We start from the raw sequence: 19,500 nt of genomic DNA on the forward strand, positions 1-19,500 counted from the left end.
AAACCCAGGGGGGATGAAATAAGGAAAGCCTGTATTTTTAAAATGCAACTGTCAAACTGATATAAACACAGATTTAAATTCTTAAATTTGTATTCAAGATAGACTACCCTGATTTTTAAAAAGGAGAAAACTGTCCAAAGTTTAGAACATGGGTAGGAATTTAAAATTATGCCATTTCAATTTTAAAAATGCTCTATTTTCTATTAATCTGAGAAACAAACAACTAAGCTCTGGAAAGAGCCTGCTGCGCCTGCCAAACATGTCGAGAAAAGTTCACCCAGAGCAAAAGCTTCTTGGTGTTTCACCCACCATCAGCTACAGCCAATATTGTGAGCTAATTTGTTTTGAGCTTTTGGTTTTCATCATAATTCAATCATCATTTTAATTCTCTGAGCAGGTCAGAAACCAATTTTTGAATTATACACAGCTATATCAAACTGTGCACACACAAAATGAACTAGTGCTATTGTTCTATAGCATTATAATTACAATATCATAACATCTCAAAAAGCGTTCATAGTAATCTCTTTCATCATAAGAAGTCCCAGCATTGCCGTCCTCCCCACCTTTTTTTTGTATTAGTTCATGTCCTGCCATATCCAAAGTCCTTGCCATCTATTCTGTTAAGTTATTCTTCTCCCAAATTCCATTTTAACCTCCACTGGACTCCAGTCAAGTTCCTACCTCTCTACTAAACCATTACCAAACCATCTTTCCTTCACCCCCCATGCCCTGCCGGCCTTTAGAGACTTGTTTCTGGCCAAACTTTTGAATTTATTTTCCATCCCCGTCCTCTTTAATCAGCTACCGACCTTCAGTACTTTTACCTGTACTTAAATTATGTGCCATACACACAGTTGGACCCAGTCCAATGGCACTACTGCAATATAAGAGTACTAAAGGACAACCACCATTCATAGGTTTCCTGTGTAAGTGACCGGAACACAAAATCCATGACAAAAACCTTGTTCCTTTACAAGAGCACTGAACTGAGCATTCATCATTTAAAACATAAAAAAACCCCACATAACTGAAACGATGCACAACAAGTATTTGAAACTACATAACATACCATACATTCCCTGCTTTTGTAGGCGTCAGTGGTGCAGCTGCAATTGGAGTCCTCTCCAAGTTGTTTGTTACTGAACTAGTATCCTTTGCAGCCATGGCAATCATTTTTCTTTGCTTCTGAGACAGCCTGATTCCATGAGAAGCCAGTTTACTATAAATTAATGACAGTAAAGAGAAAAGGCTCAACTGATTTATTGTTTTAAAATGTTGATTAAAGTTTCAGGCTAGTAACTTATTTAATTAATGCTTTTGCTTTATTTGAAAGCTATTGCTATAGAATCATCTGAAAAGCAGTACCTTTGAAGACACCTTTCCTCTTGCCCTGTAGGGGTATCTCAACAGCATAAAATTAAGGAGTGCCTCAACTGCATCTCATATTCTTTTATAGTTGAGGATGTTTGGGATCTAAAACTCATAAGTCCAAAGAAGCTGAAAGCATGGGTGGGAAGTGTGAATGTGCAGAAGCAACACGGAGCCATTTGCAGGCACACTCTTTCTTCCAAGTGGCCTCTGTATATTCCCACTTGTACAACAGAAATCAGTGCATCCCTGCAGAACTGGAAAGTTCCAGCTAAACACTGTAAAAAGGAACATCAACATTTCCTAACCAAATCAGAGGAGTGAGGTTGTGTAAAGAACATCTAGACCCATACAAAACATTGTCCAAGAATCTATAAAGCATCAAGTGCTTAGCACTTCAGGCTAGTACAGCTGGATACAGGTGACTGCATACTTGGTGAATGGCTATGTATGAGAAAGCAGTGCAGGTAAAAATTAGTGGCCTGAAGGATAAAGTCAGAGGTGGATTGCTGACTCAGTTATAACAAGGAAAAACATAGGACCATATCTTTCCACAGGAACACTGGCTTATGGATAATCAACTTTCTGGTTTGCATCTCACCAGCCACTTGGTCAAAACCACAGACAAACAATTGCCTTGTTTACAGGGCATGATCTATATGTGTACGTGCAAGTCTGCAAAAGTATAGAGAAAAACAAATACCACTGTACATAGTCTTCATCAATCTGACAAAGGCCTTTGATACAGTCAACAGACAGGGCCTTCTAACCGTTCTGAAGGAACTGAGTTGTCCCCTCAAACTGCTGAACGTCATTTGCTCATTACATCAAGGTATGAAGGCAACTGTAGTGTACAAAAACAGAATCAAATGCCTTTGACATCAACAACAGGGTGAAGCAAAGATGAGCCTTAGACCCAATGCTTTTTAACATCTACTTTTCATTCCCGATTCTTCATGCATTCAGGGACAGCAATGATGGCATTTATCTTCAAACCAGACTAGATGGAGGCTTGTTCAACATTACAAGGTGTAGAGAAAAAAACCAAGGTAAAAACAGGTTCTGAGAGACTTCCTGTTTGAGAGTGATATGGCTTTGGCTGCCCACAGTGCATCTTCCCTGCCAAATCTCTTGGACAGATTTTCTGAATCATGCAAGAGCTTCAGCTCAAAAAGACCAAAGGATGAAAAAAACAATACCTGACATCACTCTGGAGGATATATCTCTTTGCATCATTGACAGTTTTTGCTACTTCAGTATTATGATCAGCAGGAATCTTGACCTGCAGACTGAACTAACAGAATCAGAGAAGCAACTAAGAATTTTGGGCTATTACAGAAATATGCATGGAATAACAGCAAACTATCAGCTAAAGTGATTATGAGAATCTACAAGACTTGTGTGCTTTTATCCCTGCTTTATGGTTCAGAAACGTAGACTACATATGCTAGGCACATCAACAGACTGAACAGCTTCCACGTTAGATGTTTACATAAGATCCTGAAAATAAAGTGGAAAGACAGAATACCAAACAGAGATATTGGAGTACACAGGACTGACACATTTAGAAACCACTATCAAGAAGAGGAGGTTGTGATGGATCAGTCATGCCAAGAGAATGGGAGAAGACCATACCCCCAAGAATATTTTGTACAGTGAGATTTGAGAGTACTCTAGAAAGCAAAGTTGCCCTTTATGGTGGTACCACATTGTGTTCAAAAATAATAAAAGTTGTTCAACATCAACATAGAAAGCTGGGAGAAGCATGCAGAATCCTATCCAATCTGGAGGGAACATCTGGCACTGGGTGCAGCTTAACATGAAGCAGCTTTGATCCAGAGGACGGAAGCAAAGCAAAAAAGAAGAAAGCAGCTTGTAATTTTTTACTTCAAAATCAGACAACATGAATCTGTGAAACTTATAACAAGCTGTGTCGCTCTTGAATTGGCCTTGTCAGCCACAAGTCGATTCATCAGACATCTGACTAGACCTATGTGTATACCATGATCCAGAGGATTGACGGTTGCCTATATACATGCAAGTCTGACATGTCCTAGGAATTTTACAAAATCACTCTTATTTCACAGCAAAAGAGATTCAGGTATCAGATGGAACAGACTCGTGACAGCTCAACTTTCGTACACCTCTGCCACAGTTGGGCCTTGTATGGGGAGCTTCTTTACATACATTCCTGTAAATAAGTGTTGCTTCCATACCACAAGCCTCGTCAAGATAGTGGGTGCATACAGCTGCTCACTTGCTGCTTCAGGCCTGAGGTACAGTGCTCAGCCAATAACTATTTGTGGCTGTGAGAGGCTTACCAAAGGACTCTGCCCCTTCTGCTTGCTGGAACCAGAGAGAAGTAGCAGCCAGCTTAGCAGACATCAGAGCACAGGGTCTGCATCCCTTTATTCTTCCCTGCTTGAATTCCAGTGAAGAAAAAAAAAATCATCTTCCCAACTTAAGGCATGCACTCCAGTTCTGAAGGGCTGATTTTGGGGGCCGAAACTGTGTGTAGTATACAAATAAATGCAGTATTAGAAATGGTAAATGAGATCAGGAAATTTTTCCTTTTGAAGTACCTTGAAAGGCCTACCTCTATGCCACTTGTAACTAACACCCTAAAGGAGCTGTATATTTGTTAATAATCCCCAATAGAAACCTCAAACTTTATGCAAAGTTCATTGCATAGTTATTTTATGCAAGAAAAAAGTGTTCAGGTAAATCTTTTTCTGTGGCCCAAATCTATATGCAAGCATGCCTGCCATGATACAACTGAGGCCAAATCAATTTTGTTTCTCATTCATTCCTTGCCACAAGCTTTCTACTGAAACTTTCTCATGGGAAGTAGGAAGTTTCCCAAGGTTCCTTCTTGTAATCAGGGAAGTCCTGAGAGAATGAGGCAAAGAAAAAAAATGCAATCTGTTGTGCAGCCAAGAAACTGAACATGAACCATATCAAGTAACTACTATCCTCTATTGGTAAATTCAAACTGGCATATTAACTATCTTCACTGAAGGCAACAGCCTGGTAAAATTTACAAAACAATGAGCCCAGAGAAGTTTTCTTCCCCTCTCCCTACCCATTTGCCTTCAGTACAGAAGAATACATTCACAGGCTGAAGTGTATCAGAAATACAACACAAGAAGGCCAATGACTGAAAGAGATACTTGCTGTAGAGGTCTCATGACTGGTTGCCACTTCTCTCTTCCAGATTCACTCCCATATCATGCTATTGCCTGGAAACTCCAGGGCTCTGCCAATATGTACTTAATCATAAAATTAAGACATGAAGATCCCATGACCCCCACTGGCAAATATTAGGGCAGACTGTAAACAACGCTGAATCCTTGGCATTGAAGTAATTTAACTCAGACAGATTAGGAGATTTTGTTTTTAAGTGAATTTGGTACAGAGGCATTTAAACTGGCAGATCTATAAAAAACAGTGTCACATCCTTGGCACTGGTGAAAACAAAGGACACTGTGGGCCAAGAACTTGAAAAGCAAATGAGTCATTAGAACAATAAGATGTCCTAACTTGCTCACGATTCTCACCACCAGGCTCAGCTAATGACCTAGACAGCAGTGCCAGTACTGGCAACCAGGTTAATTTAAGCACATAGCTCATCAACACGAACTATGCAAGATCTCTGGTGCCACATTAAGTCAAACCAGACTCAGTTAAGAACTCTGATGCCATGTCACTGGAGCTATAGCAGGGGTGGCCAACCTGTGGCACATATGCCACAACTGGTCCAAGCAGCCTCCATGTGTGTCACACAGCAGACTAGGAGGAGACAGGCAGAACAGTGGCAGATAGGACAGACAGCAAAAAGCAGAGCAGCAGATTGACAGGGGAAGGGGACTGGAGTGACAAGGTGTGGGGCTAATTTGTGATACACCTGACAAAAAGGCTGGCCCCCCCTGGGCTAGAACTGAAGTGCCAGGCTTAGTCAGCAGGACCTGGATATTGTTCAAGAGCTGATCTTTCAAGTCAGTGCCAAAAACTTTGTTAACGCGTGTGAGCAGCAGTATGCGACACGAATCTCCCATACTCCGTAGATCTGAGGGATGCCAATATTAGTGTATTTTTCCTTGCCTTGGAGAAGAAAGCTGGTAACTAAAAAAAAGCCTTAAAACAGATAAGGAAAAGCCAATAAGGACACTGAATACAATCCAAGCTTGCTATACCTTCTGCCGTTAAAAAGAAAACGAAGGGCAACTAAGCTACTTTCAAAAACCTTCATGTTAAATGGGAAAGTGGTCCCAATAGATACTGCTCTTCACAAGATTCTGCATCTGATGCCAGAAGTGTCAAGAGTTTCACTGCTTACAGCTTGACATTTACAGTAGCCAATGTAGGAGGAGGAGACAAATCCAAACTAAAACCAGTTAGCCACTATTTATTTCATTCTGAAATGGTGACTAACCACTTTTGTAGTGGAAGTCAAAGTGCTTAACAAAAGTTCTTGGGTTTTTTTGTGATTTGCTAATCACTTACACCTACTGTGATTGTATCATGCAGTGTATTCACAACTAGAATATCTACTACTAGCATTAACTGCCTGCTGAATCACAACATTACAATAAATATAATGTATATAACAATCTGTTTTTTAATAAATATATTATTTCCTCTCTTAGTATTTGGTTTCTCATCCTAAACTTAATCTACTGCTGTTCAACCATTTCAGATGAGTAACCCCTTATCTGAAGTCAGAAATGTTCACAATTCCATTATAATTTATTATTTAAAAAAAATAAAAAGGTTTATCATCATGCATAATTTGTTATTACATAATTTGTGCATGCATGACAGAATTCCTGATCTTCAAGGGAATGGTTTTATGAGGAGTGTGGGTGTGACACTTCTTTCACTTAGATTGTGATAACATTTTAATACCTTCTTGGTCACTTCCTGAGCTGCCTTTTATGATAGCCCTCCCACCTCTGCTCTTGGGAAGTGTGACCTGCTCAGCTGAGAAATGTGGGTTTAGTCCCAAACTGTTTCCAGAGAGAGTGCTACTTGCCCTTCTGTGTGTCCATGCATGATTCTGTACCAGCTGGTTGAGTAGAGTCAGAACAAGATGCAGAGGTAAATTTTAAATACTCATAGAGAAATCTCATAGTGAATGAAGTAAACAAAGCTATGCAAATGCAAGGACAGTTTTTTCTTCTTTTAAATCCTAAACTGTCTGAACCACTAAGTGAGTTCATAATGGTCTATTTTATCATATCTTTCTTTTATAGATTTTGGTTTTTTACCAACCCTGCATTTGTCTTTGGCATAGTTCCACACTTCTGCATATTCTCTTCAATTTCCATGATGGTTCTTAGATCCATAGCAGGAGGACTGGCAGGACTAAATGAAAAATGAAAAGTTACCTTTCAAAGCATTCATTTTTACTTGCATTCCACTGTTTCCAACCTTCACTGAAACCTTCTAAATCATATAGAAGATTGGTAACCGGATGTATAATTTATGTCTGCTTCCTCAATTATGGAAAACCTCAAATAAAATGTTTCTGACAAAAAACCTTTGCTTACACACACAATACTTGAAATACATTTCACTGCATTATGAAACAAAAGATGTGACCTCTGCTATAAAAAAAAAAGATACTGTACATCAGATATTTAAAGCTAGGATACTTATTCAGTTGTCAGCTAGCTAAGGAAGTATTATGAAGACACTAGTCACTAATCCATAGCTAAGAACAGATTCCAATCTAGAGCTGTAGCAAATATTCAGCCTCGCTTTTGTGTTAGAAAAATGCAGAGCATCCAAACTTTCTAGTTATAGCACCTGAAATACAGTAAAGCAATCCTCAAAACTTACAAGGAAATTATTTAATTTATAAGTAAAAGCTTCAAAATTAGCATTTCCACTTGCTTTTTAGTGCACTGGAAATACAAGAGCAACTGTAAATCTAAATGGCATGTGCTTTGATGTCACCATGAAACTGCTCATAAAAACCTAAAATTTTAAAAGGCAACTTAGATTGATAGCATGTCCTCAAGTCATATGAAATACTGTCTGATAGGTAACATATCTTAAGAATTATGAACAAGGAATATACAGATTTTTTTACATCTATTGTTATTCTAAAACAGAAAGATAAGTTAAGACAGAAGCATGATTATGTATCAATACAAACCCAGGAATTCATAATCAATGTTATTATTCAATAAGTCTAACATATTAACCTAAAAAAACATACATTTACCATACCCAAGCAAATCTTAAAGTCCACTCTGTAGTGAAGTCATGCAAGAGAAAAAGTGTGAAGAAATAATGTCTTAAAATTACTTCAAGAATCTGGTATCAAAGACATCAAACACCTTAGGGTCACATAAGTACAATTGTGACATTACCAAAACAAGCTTGCTTGGGTACTTTAACAAGCTTGGATTGCTTTGAAATGTATCCTTAATGCCAAGTTACCTAAATTGATAAAGCTGGGATTTGGGAATAATCATCACCTGTAATGTTGCATTCATTCTCACAGAGGAAAGTATTTCTCAACATGCAGCAGAAGCTATTAGAGAAACTTATGACAGAATCCCCCATATCTAAAACCCTATTCATCTGGTAAATGAAACACTAACTTCTATGATTGGGTTTTATGCCTACAAAAGAACTGTGAGGAATAAAACCAGGAAAGGCTGCAATGGAACTTCAGCTAGCTACAAATATCAAGGACAATAAAAAGTACTTTTTTAGATATGTGGGGAGCAGGAGAAAAAGCAAAGGCAACACTGGACCCCTGCTAAACCAGATAGGACAACTGACAACCGATGCCCAGGAAAAAGCAAACTTGCTTAATGGGTACTTTGCGTCAGTTTTTCACCAGTCCCATGGGACAACCCTGCCCACTGCAGGACAGGGAGGCCCAGGTGAGGGAGATTCCTTGCCCTCCATCGAAGCTGACCTTGTAAGGGAACACCTTGACAGGCTGGACACCTTCAAGTCAGCCAGCCCTGACGTTTTACACCCCAGGGTACTCAACTCAAGGAGCAGGCGAGCGTCATAGCTCAGCCCCTGGCATGGATCTTGAGAACTCATGGCGCTCTGGTGAAGTGCCCAAAGACTGTAAGAAGGCCAATGCCGTGCCTATCTTCAAGAAAGGGAGGAAAGTAGATCCGGCAAACTACAGGCCCATCAGCCTGACCTCTATCCTGGGGAAGATCTTGAAAAAGATTATCAAAGAGGCCATCCTTAACAGACTAGCTGACAGCAATACCCTGAGGAATACCCAGCATGGGTTTGTTGCAGGTAGGTTTTGCTTGACCAGTCTCATTTCCTTTTACGACCAGGTGACCTATCACCTGGACAAGGGAAAAGAGATTGATGTCGTATATCTTGACTTCAAAAAAGCCTTCGATCTGGTATCCCATGATCACCTCTTGGCAAAACTGGCTAACTGCGGCCTTGACCTCACCACGATCTGCTGGCTGGGGAATTGGCTCTGCGGCAGGACCCAGAGGGTGGTGGTTGACGGAAACCAATCATATTGGTGCGCGGTCACCAGTGGGGTCCCTCAAGCCTCTTTCCTAGGGCCTATATTGTTTAACATCTTCATCAATGATGTGGACATTGGTATCAGAAGCAGATTGGCCAAGTTTGCTGACCACACCAAACTCTGGGGAAAAGCATCCACAGCTAAAGATAGGAGGGTGATCCAGGCAGATCTTGACAGGCTAATGACATGGGCGGATGAGAACCTGATGGTGTTCAACACCAAATGCAAGGATCTCCACTTTGGGAGGAAAAACCTGCAGCATGCTTAAAGGTTCAGCAGTGCTACGCTGGTTAGCACTACAGATGAAAGACTGCCGCTGGAGGTAGTTCAAGCACTTACTTTGAACGCCTTCAGGACACATTTGGATGCTTATCTTGCTGGGATCCTATGATCCCTGCTGACTTCCTCCCCCTGGGGTGGGGGGCTGGACTCGATGATCCTCTGGGGTCCCTTCCAGCCCGAATGTCTATGAAACCTATGAAATAATGGAGTGGTTTGGCAGTAGTGGAGGTACCAGAGATTCACCTTACTCCTGATACTGCAGTAACCATCATACAGAATAAGGATGGTGACTGTCTTCAGCTTCATGCTTCCACTAGAGCAGTGGTTGTCAACCTTTTTAGGCTCAAAGTACCCCTCATTAGACTAAAGGTACCCCACAGAAAATACCAACTCTTGGTTTACACTTTTCTGTCTATGGAAAAAAAAATAGAGCATTTTTTCTGTTGCAAGGAACCAAAAAATAAAGACCACAACAGATCAGAATGTCTTTGATACTATGTAATCCTCTCTGAAATCTCTGGGTTTATTATGTTTGCATACCTAACAGTACAAATGTGGCACCCAATGGTACCCTTGAAGGGATCTCAAGGTACCCAGGGTGCCGCAGCTCCCTGGTTGAAAATAAATAAATCGATTACTGTAAATTTTATGCCCATGCCTACCAGTAATCTGATGGGCCAAACATTCAGGCTAGCCTTGAGATTGTGTATTCAGGTAAATATGGTACATTTCCTGGACCATCACAGCTACGTAAGCAATTTATTGCTTATGTAACCTACAAGTAATAACCAACTGGTGATACTGTAATCTTATTTTAAGAAAGCTACAAGGATGAAGATAGAATTTGCAGTTCTGTCTTGCAGCCACCAACAAAAAGAAAAGCGTGGTGATTAGAGATGTTCTGCCCGTGTCCCAACAGACACTGGCAGTTCAGAAAGGCATAAAATTTCCTAGTTAACAACCTACTGCTGGTATCCAAAGTAGGTTGTTGCCTATGAAAGCCCCCATTTGAACCAGTTCATCTCTGTGGTGCCAGTCTGCCCTACCTTCTGCCTGACATTTACTGAAGTATCTACACAGACAAATACTAAAACATTTTGATTGCTTTATCAATTGAGGCTACCAAATTTGATCTTGAGCAGCTTATAAATCAGTAAGCTTCAAATCTGTAAAGCACCCCTTTAAACAAAGTAAAACGAAATGACCTCCAATTGCTACAACAATACTGAAAAAGCCACTGCTGTGATGGACCAACAGAATGCAATAGTATTTTATTAATAGGAAGATGAGGAGGAATAAAACAAACTTTACAGAGCAACCCACTTCAAAAATTAGAAATCCAGCACGATATCCTGTTTACAGTTTACATCCTGTAAACTAATGGCTTGTTATTCTTCAAGAGAAAAACCAATTATTTTGCAGAAGATAGGTGAAATCTCGCAGACATGTTAAGTCTTAAATTGATCTCATCAGACTCCCTGTAAAAGCAATTAATTATTTAGCTTGAGTACAAAACACGAATAACAATAATCCACTATCTTTACCAAATGGAAATATAGCATTGCTAGCTAATTAAACATAAATATATTACTATACCTGAAAGATGTAGCAACCCAATTGGGAGAGCTAATAGAAATGTTTTTATTACTGGGAATGGATTGTGGAACAGACTGTTTCAGTCCTGATGATCCCTCAATTAATTTCACCTCTTTATTCAGCTGGAGGTTTTTTGTTCCCTGACGACATATTTTGTCTTTTACCTGAAAAAAGAAAACAATTGCACTGAAACAGTTTGGAATATTTTTTACTACTTTGAAATAACAATATATAAAGAAAGTATCAGTAGCAATTCATCTCATTACATCTGCATTACTTATTTCAGTTAAACTGACAGGACAACACACACACACATTCCCCCTCCCCCCCCCGCATGCAAGCCAGATATGAATGACTTTACAAGGCTAAATATGTAAGATGAGCAACAAAATATTTATCTTAAAGATTTAGGTGCCTAAAATGAACCTTTAATACTTGAGACTGATGTGCACATAAGTATGCATCCATCTCAGTGCTTGTGAAGTTCATTTCTCTTTAGAGTGCCTTGATAATTATCCTCTTATCCTGATTATTTAGGAACGATTTTTTTAACAAATAAGTGTCCATGAAAATTAGCTCTATTTTGCTCATTAAGAAGTTGCTTTCTTTTTCAGAAATGAAAACAGGACACAAATTACACAATGCAAGTGTAAGAGAACAGAGAACTGAAAAAGAGAAAAAAACAGGCTAAGAGTTCTCTAATGTGGAGTTTAGAAGCTCTTATTGTAATGCCATACAAACAGAACATAGCTGGGAAAATACACTTTACAAATTTTTAACATATAAATGTAATTAAGAAAAGTCTCTTTCAATAAGACACACCAAACAAAAGGGGGGTTTTGTTTTGTTTTTAAAGATATACAGAAGCATTAAACACTTAAGTAAAGTGTGCGTGGTGGAAGCAGGGGTAAGAGGAAGAACAACAAAAATGCCCAACCTCAGTCTTATCGGTTGGAAATCCTTTCATGAAGTCAGGGGACTGCAAGTCTCTGGGGCTGCTCATTCCTGCGTAACTACCTTCAGAATCAGATGTTAGTTCTTGAAGTGACTCTACAGAGTTAGCTTTCTCCATTTTTACTAAACCTAAGATTTAGAACATGGAGAAGGAATATTAGATCATGATAAACAGGCTTATAATGCAGCACGCAAAGCTATAAGGCTACCTTATATTTTGAACAATTTAAAAATCATGAGACTTATGTCTAATAGACTAGCTCACTGCAGTTTAACAGCTGCAAGTAATTACCAACTATTTTCAAGCATTCTCACAACAAACAAAAAGAGAGCTTCTTTTCTGCTCTTTTCTCTACCCGATTTATACAAACTGTTGCAATAGCTAAAGCTATTTTGTTAATAAGGAAAGTATTTTACTTTTTTTTTATTATTTCCCACAACTTGGCCAATGAAAATAGACTAATCGCTTCGTAGCCTTGTCTCTTAGTGGTATACATCTGCACAGGAAAAATGCCCATTAATTTTATAAAATGGGATTTTCCACAAAATCTAAACCTGGAAACAAACTCTCTCAGATAAATGCATGTTGAAAAAGGAAAAACAAAAATAACAATCTTTTAAATACAGACTATTTGCCAAAAAAGGTGTGTTAAACAAAAAAATCTTGTAAGGACGATAAAGTATGTTGCACACGAAACCTGTGGAGGGTGGACTCTGAATTATATCAGAAAGATTGTATCCTCCAGAGCTGTCTGACCGTCTTCGCGGCTTCTTTTTTGCCTTTGTTTTTGCTTTTTTGAGAAGAGCTTCCCTGTAACAAAAGGGGATAATTGTGTGAGTATTTCCAAATAAGGCAAACTTATTTTAAGTAACAAGCCCATCTTTCATAGTATCAGGCCTCAGTATGAGCAGCAATATTCCATGCATCAAACATCTGTACAGAAGCATGTGGCAAACTAACAAAGTTTCTCTATCATGATTAGACTCTTCCTCTCACACTCTTGACACCTGCAAAAGTGTTATACCAGATATGGGCTTTTAATGTATTTGGCACTCCAAAGGCACAGAATGCAAGCAAAGAAAGGTGGTAAAATAATAACTGCAAGTGGTAACTGGAACCAAAAATTCAAGCTTATTTCTGAAAACTGAACCACATTACTTTTTACTACACAATCTCACTACTAGAAATAATTTGAATATTTTTCTCCAGAATTAATACAGAAGCAGACTCCTCAAATCCTGCCCTTCTTTCATTTTCCTCTAACCACCTACTTCTCTTCCTTTTGTTACTTCTCTCCACACACATCTTTCTAATCCAACAAAACACTTTTCTAGTAAAGTTTTAAAAATATTTTCATTATGTCTGCCCTTCCCCTTCAAATCACTTCACTGATTTCCTCCCCCCAACACTACGCAGTTTAAACCGTTCGTCAACGGGGTCCATAATTACGTTCCTACTCTTCTCTCCACTGAACTTACATGTCTTTTGCCATCTCCATTTACCACATCTTAATTATGATAGATTAAAAGGAAAGGACCTTGTTGGTGCTTTGTGACATTGTCCTGTAACTGGAGAGACATTGAAACAGTTTCTGAAGGAAATAAAGGTTTTACTTTACATCTCTCTATTTTTATATTTCAATTTGATATCCATCAGTTGAGTTCCACCAACATCTTTGACTTCCAGCTGTGAACTAACTAGTGTGCTCTCAAGGATGCTGTTTAACTGGTCAAAGTGTTGAATGACAAGAACTGCCGAGGCCAACAATTTTAGCAATCTGAAGGAGAAAAAAACAAGAAGAAATAATAAGGAAAGAAATACCTAGTTTGTTCTGTGGTCATTTCTTCTTTCAAAAAGACGAAATTTTCTCCTTCTTCAGGTTCCAAAGAGCTAATATCAGGTCCATCTTGATATGGAGTAACCACTCTCCTGACCATAGCTGGAATCTGTAGTATCAAAAGATATTACATTCCTTATCAGTTATATACCAGAAAACCTGCTATTCTTTGTAGAGGTACCAGACTGCAGTCATTTAAATATATACTTTCACAATGAAGGTAATATCACCATTACACATTAAAACCCAAGAAACTTTGTAGTTTTAAACAAAGAAAAAGTGGAATTCCTTTACAAATGATTTAAATGAATTCTCAGATTTTAACTCTGAACTGCCTAGAACAAAAGTTAGCAACGTACAGCCCACAGGCCAGATCTAGCCCATACCACCATTTTTATTAGGTCTGCAGGGAGAAAGCAGCAGTGGCAGTACTGTAGGTAAGGAACTGGGTAGGGGGAGGCAGGGGAGAGGTAAGCAGTGATTGTAGCTGCAACGGCACAAGCTAGCTTCCAAACAGCTTGTGCTCGTAGCTAAACTCTGTTAAAAGTGGTTTCAGCCCCAAAATGTTGCCAACCCCTGGCCAAGAATAACTGACAGATAAATGCTGCAGGCTTATGCACATGTGCCAAATCTCTTATTACTATGGTATACTAACAAGGGAACAGGAAAGCCAAATACAAAGCTCTCCCCTACGCTGTCAGTTCTGCTAAATAAAATGTCCTATTTTCCAATAATTTTTTTCCAAACATATGTAATTAGCTGACACTTGTTAGCTTGCTGAAGTCATTCTAGAACTTAGTTTCTCTGGTCCCACTAATTCAATTAATGGTTTTTACTGATAGTATTAATGGAATGCAGATTGCTGCACCCTGCCATGGCTAGTGAACAAAGAACATCAAAAATAAAGAATAAACGTTAAACTTATTTCTGGGTTGAATGCTACACAGCACACCTAGTATGAGCATATACAGAGTAAGTATATGGGGTGTTTTCATGTTTGTTTTTAAATGGAGTGACTTTCCATTAAATGATGCATAGCTTACCATCTTTCTGTAATAAATGGAAAGTTCCTTCAAAACTTCATCACTTAAGACTTGAAGAGTCCTAAAATAAAATACACAGTTATATGCCATCTCAACTACTATCCTTTGTTTTACCACCTCCCCACAAATCCTAACATCAATCTGTGTGGTTCAAATAAAACAGTGTTTCAAGCACATACTAAATATAGAAATAATGGGCACTAACATCCCAGCACAGATATATAGGCAAATGGTAAATTAAATCATCATGTACTTTTTCATGCTCTTTGGTGCCCCTGGGATACACTGTAGGGGCATTTATATGTATACATTTGTCTGCTCCAATGTGGAAATCCACCTTCAATGTATTTTAGTTGAAAAGGGCACTGCAGCCATTTTCTCAGCACTGATGCACATTTCACCATTTATATAAATGGATGCGATGCAGCACTAGGCGCTTTTAAAAGCGCCCAGCACTGCATCACGTGCATGGGGCATTGTCCAAACATTCCAAGCCCTGAAGCAGTTTCAAGGTGTCTAAAGCACTGCACGGTATCATGCTATATATTTTTTAACCAACTGACCATAAATATTTGCTCTTCATCCTTTGGAAACGTTACATTTTCCCCCCAATTGCCCTAGACCCAGGTTCAGGGTGAGAAAAATACAATCCTGCAGCAGTGACAAGTTTTTCCCATGCAACAGAAGATAACAATTTAAAGTGCTCTATCACAACTCAGAGGCAGACATGGTTCTTTGGGTGAATCTGATATTTTTTATTAAACCAACTTATAAAAGTTGGGGCAAAAAATTTAGCACGCTTTTTAAATTTTGGGGAAAAAATTTTTTTCCCAATGATTTATGTTGGTCTAATAAAATTTATCAGATTCACCCAAAGAACCGTGTCTGCCTATGCCCTTAGACCAACACGGCTACAATCTACACCCCTATCACAGCTGTAAGTAGGAAAAGGACACTTTATACAAATGAACAGTGCCAACGTTCAGCTTCTCAAAAGAAACTCAGTAAGTTCTTATTTCTAACTGGGATGCATCTGGCCCTTCCAGATTTGAGATGTGGCATGTTTTAATTAGGAATAAATATAATACAATAAGTTTAATAATTATAGCTCCAAGACACAGTTAGGCTACTAGTTAAAATGATAAATTATCTTTAGACATGAAAAAATGCAAAAGTTCCCCCCAAAAAGTCAAACTCTAAACAGTTTGTATTTAGAGGTTTAGGGGTGGGAGGGATTTAAGACTACCCTCCAATAAACAGATTCTACACCTGGAAAATGATAACAAAAATTTATACATTTTCCACATATAACATCTAATTATTGGGGGTCTTCTTAGTTTAGAGTAAATACAGTATACAAAATTCTTATTCATTCTTCCACCAATCCCATCTTTTGACAACAGAAGCTTTAAGTATGCTGTTTAAACACCTCCTCTTACCTTGCTTCAAGTAAAGCTGCCATATTCAATGCTATGAACTGCAAGCAAGAAAGTTTTAATTGTTCAGCATTATACATTGCTGAAAACTCCAACAGCTCAGCAGCATTCCTCAAGGTAACTGAAAAAAAGGAAATATGAGAGACTGAATTGGACGACATGCTCCAATTCTGTTTTATTCATTTGCTACTCAGAGACATACAGATATAAGATTTAAAAAATGAAGTCTCCCTTCCTGGACTATTATAAATAAAAAGACTAATACTTAAGTGGTGCTCTGTGTAGGATAAGGACAATACTTTTATATAACATGAAAGTGACTGCTGCTTTACAGAAAAAAGAACAATTCTAGCTAGGAAAAATGTTTAGTCTTAACAGAAAGCAACCCCAAATATGGTGAAAACAGGCAAAGTAGGGGAGGAGGGTAGGGATAGAAAAATTAAAACTAACAGAAGTAACAGCAGTCATTTCCCATTGTGAATGAAGCTGAAGACCTGATATTTTCCTGTAATTGAGAAAAATGAAAGAGGGGAGGAGTGATGACAGAAGTGAGGAAAAAGCAAAGCAAAAGAAAGAAGTACATATTGAGGGAAGATGGCTGGTACTGGACCAGGAAGGCTTTCCAGCCTTAAAGGCAGAGAAGCATCACGGAGAAGAGACATGAAAGAACAAAAAGGAGAGAAAAAAGAACAGCACAAGAATTAGCAAAAGGGCATGAGGCAAGAAACAAACCTGGGCATAATTTTGTAGTGCCTTAAAGGCAAGGCACTTAAATTTTTTCATGTTAGAGACCGATTACTGTGAAAGTCTGAGACAGATGACACTGCAAGCAGAATTATTTTTGTTCTGGAATGCCAGACAGATTGAATGGACATGGCTAGGGCTGTCCAGATATGAGAGAGTAACAACAGTGTCCATGGAGAGAAAAAAGAATTTAAGTATAGTGCAATTAAAAAAAAATAAAAAAAAATCTTTCAACAATCAAGTACTTAATGAATAGTTAGTTTCCCCCTCCTTCCATTAAAGAGAATGGTAAAACTCACGTTTTTCTGTAATTGCAACTTCACAAACTTCTTTTAGGCGAGATATAAGGAGCTGGTCTGCTACCACAAGGACATTGCATATAAATTCCACATTTTGAGATTCTGGAAACAGAACGGGAGTTGCAAACTTGAAAAATAATTTAGAGAAGTTTCAACACAATCCATCTTGCAAACATCACTGTTTTGGGCACCATGGCAGTTGTAGACTGTATGGCAATATTTAAAATATGACAACTTAGTAGCAACATTAAAAAAAAATCTGAGGATGAGCTCTTAAAACATATGGCATTGTATAAAAGAAATTAAGGTATTTCTGGGAAACATGATAATGACAAAGCAAAGAAAAGAGGAAGACAAAATACAGGATTAAATGCCTGGCCACAAGGCTAAGTACAGACAGTCAAAAAGCCCAAGGCTGAATCGATTCAATCTTCACAGGTTATTTTAAGCTGCACAGTGTACAGACATTCCCTTTTGATTCTGGAAATGCTGCCAAGTACCAGCAGTGGTCCAGACCAGAAGCTGGGGTTGCTAGAGCATGCCTCCCTGCTTGGCTGGAGCAGACAACTTGGGCCAAGACTAGCCCACCCAGGCTGCACAGGGGGATTGCACTGGAGGTACAAAGCATTCTGGGATGCTGGGGGACTGTGAGTTAACTTGAATCTGGAGAGGATCTGGGGCAGACGTTCAATAAACCAATTTAACCTAAATCAGTTAAGTCTGATACTACATCCATCCAGGTTCATCTTAAACCAATTTCAGTCATTTTCAAAGCAGTTTATGCGCACTGAACTTCTGTCCTGTTATAGGTTTGAACCAGTTTATGATCACTTATACCAGTTTGTGTGTAATTTCAGTCCCTAGCCTAAATGACATCACACTGGTTTGGGTCTATCAAATATACTTTGGCAAACAAGGTTCTTTGGGTAGATGCGATATCTTTCATTAGTCCAACTAAATAGTTGAAAAAAAAAAATGATGTTTACAAGCTTTTGGGCACAAATACCCTTCTTGAGACATAGGAAGAGTCTGAAGAGAGTCTCCCTATGCCTGAAGAAGGGTGTTTGTGCCCAAAAGCTCGCAAAGAACAATTTTTCCAACTACAGTAAAAGTTCTGTTATCCAGCATCTTACAAGCTGGCATGCTCCACTAACCAGCATGCCAGCTTATAAGATAAAATGAAACTGGAAGTGCCCACCGTGGCACTTCCGGTTTCTCCAAGCCCCCATGGCTTGGGGCAAAGCAGCCTGCACTGCCGAGCCCCCGTGGCCCGGGGGCATAACAGGTTGTGTGGGGCTGTGCAGGGCCCGCCTCCCTGTCCCATGGGGCCCACAAGAGGGGAGGCGATGCAGCGGGAGGGGCAGCGATGCCATGGGAGGAGCGGAGGGATGCCCCAGACGCAGTGGGAGAAGCGGCAGCCAGAACCGCTCAATTAACCAGCATATTTTGTTATCTGGCATCCCCCATTCCCAGGGGATGCTGGATAAGAGAGCTTTTACTGTATTTAGTTGGTCTAATGAAAGATATCACCTCTGCCCAAAGAACCCTGTCTGCCTATGTCCTTAGACCAACACAGCTACAACCAACAACCCTGAAATATACTTTTGCTTTAATCATAAAAAGCTTGAAAAAATTCAACTGAAACAAAACTGTATTTTGCTATTTGAAGAGCTTGTTGCTATTGCAGACATGCAGCGAATATATTCCAGTTCCATTTACAATTTTCTGAAATTCTATTATCGTTGTCACCTTTTACTGCAAGAGCTTCATCTGTATAGATGTAATCCAGTATTATTTGTAGTATGTCAGAATGGATTGGCATTTTCAGAGCTGCACAACAGGAAGCCTAAATGCAACAGGAATAAAAGTAAATGGCCGTTTAAAGAGGTGAAAGTTGAAATTAAAACACTAATATGGCTTAGATTTGAAAATCTACATTATAGATGGATAATTGTGTAAGAGCTGCTTAAATTCTACCTTAAGAACTGCTTTCTCCTAAAAAAGCCAATTAAAATTAGCTCAACTTTTAAATATCCTTTTTAGCAGTCTCATGGGTATTCAACAAATTCTAGATCTCCCCTGCTGATCCCAGGTAGTCTTTACATCTTAACTTACAGAAGATAAGTAACATTCTTTTTACCCTATTGTCACACATTTTTATATCAACTGCTGCTAATCACAGAATATTTAAAAGAAGTAGGGCTGGAAGGGCACTCAAAAGGTCATCTAGCCCAACCTCCTCCTCAAAGTGCAAACAATTCTATCCAAACCATCCATGTATTTGTGTAGTTTTAAGGATAGGGTAGATAAACCACCTTTTCATGCAACTACCAAGCACATAGCACAAAGACACCAAGAGCACCCTAACCTGCCACAGTAAAGTGTAGGGTCAAGGGCGCTGTTAATGTTCTG

General features: G+C 39.0%; 1 protein-coding gene across 3 annotated transcripts in view; it reads right to left on the reverse strand.

Annotated features, from left to right (window-relative positions):
• IBTK (inhibitor of Bruton tyrosine kinase) overlaps positions 1–19,500 on the reverse strand; it is a 104,473-nt gene that overhangs the window by 23,683 nt on the left and 61,290 nt on the right. For all 3 annotated transcript variants that reach the window (XR_009463610.1, XM_006275612.4, XM_014596681.3), the window contains exons 16-25: positions 18,838–18,934; positions 17,089–17,190; positions 16,049–16,166; positions 14,610–14,670; positions 13,551–13,675; positions 12,427–12,539; positions 11,712–11,857; positions 10,775–10,938; positions 6,643–6,735; positions 1,073–1,222 (exon numbers count right to left, since the gene is read on the reverse strand). Coding sequence is in view for 2 of the 3 variants with exons in the window: in XM_006275612.4 (XP_006275674.1) it covers positions 1,073–1,222; positions 6,643–6,735; positions 10,775–10,938; positions 11,712–11,857; positions 12,427–12,539; positions 13,551–13,675; positions 14,610–14,670; positions 16,049–16,166; positions 17,089–17,190; positions 18,838–18,934 (1,169 nt within the window). In the remaining variant the exon portion in view is untranslated. The remainder of the gene's footprint in view (positions 1–1,072; positions 1,223–6,642; positions 6,736–10,774; positions 10,939–11,711; positions 11,858–12,426; positions 12,540–13,550; positions 13,676–14,609; positions 14,671–16,048; positions 16,167–17,088; positions 17,191–18,837; positions 18,935–19,500) is intronic.

This window comes from Alligator mississippiensis, chromosome 1 (assembly GCF_030867095.1).
Source record: "Alligator mississippiensis isolate rAllMis1 chromosome 1, rAllMis1, whole genome shotgun sequence".
NCBI lineage: Eukaryota > Metazoa > Chordata > Crocodylia > Alligatoridae > Alligator > Alligator mississippiensis.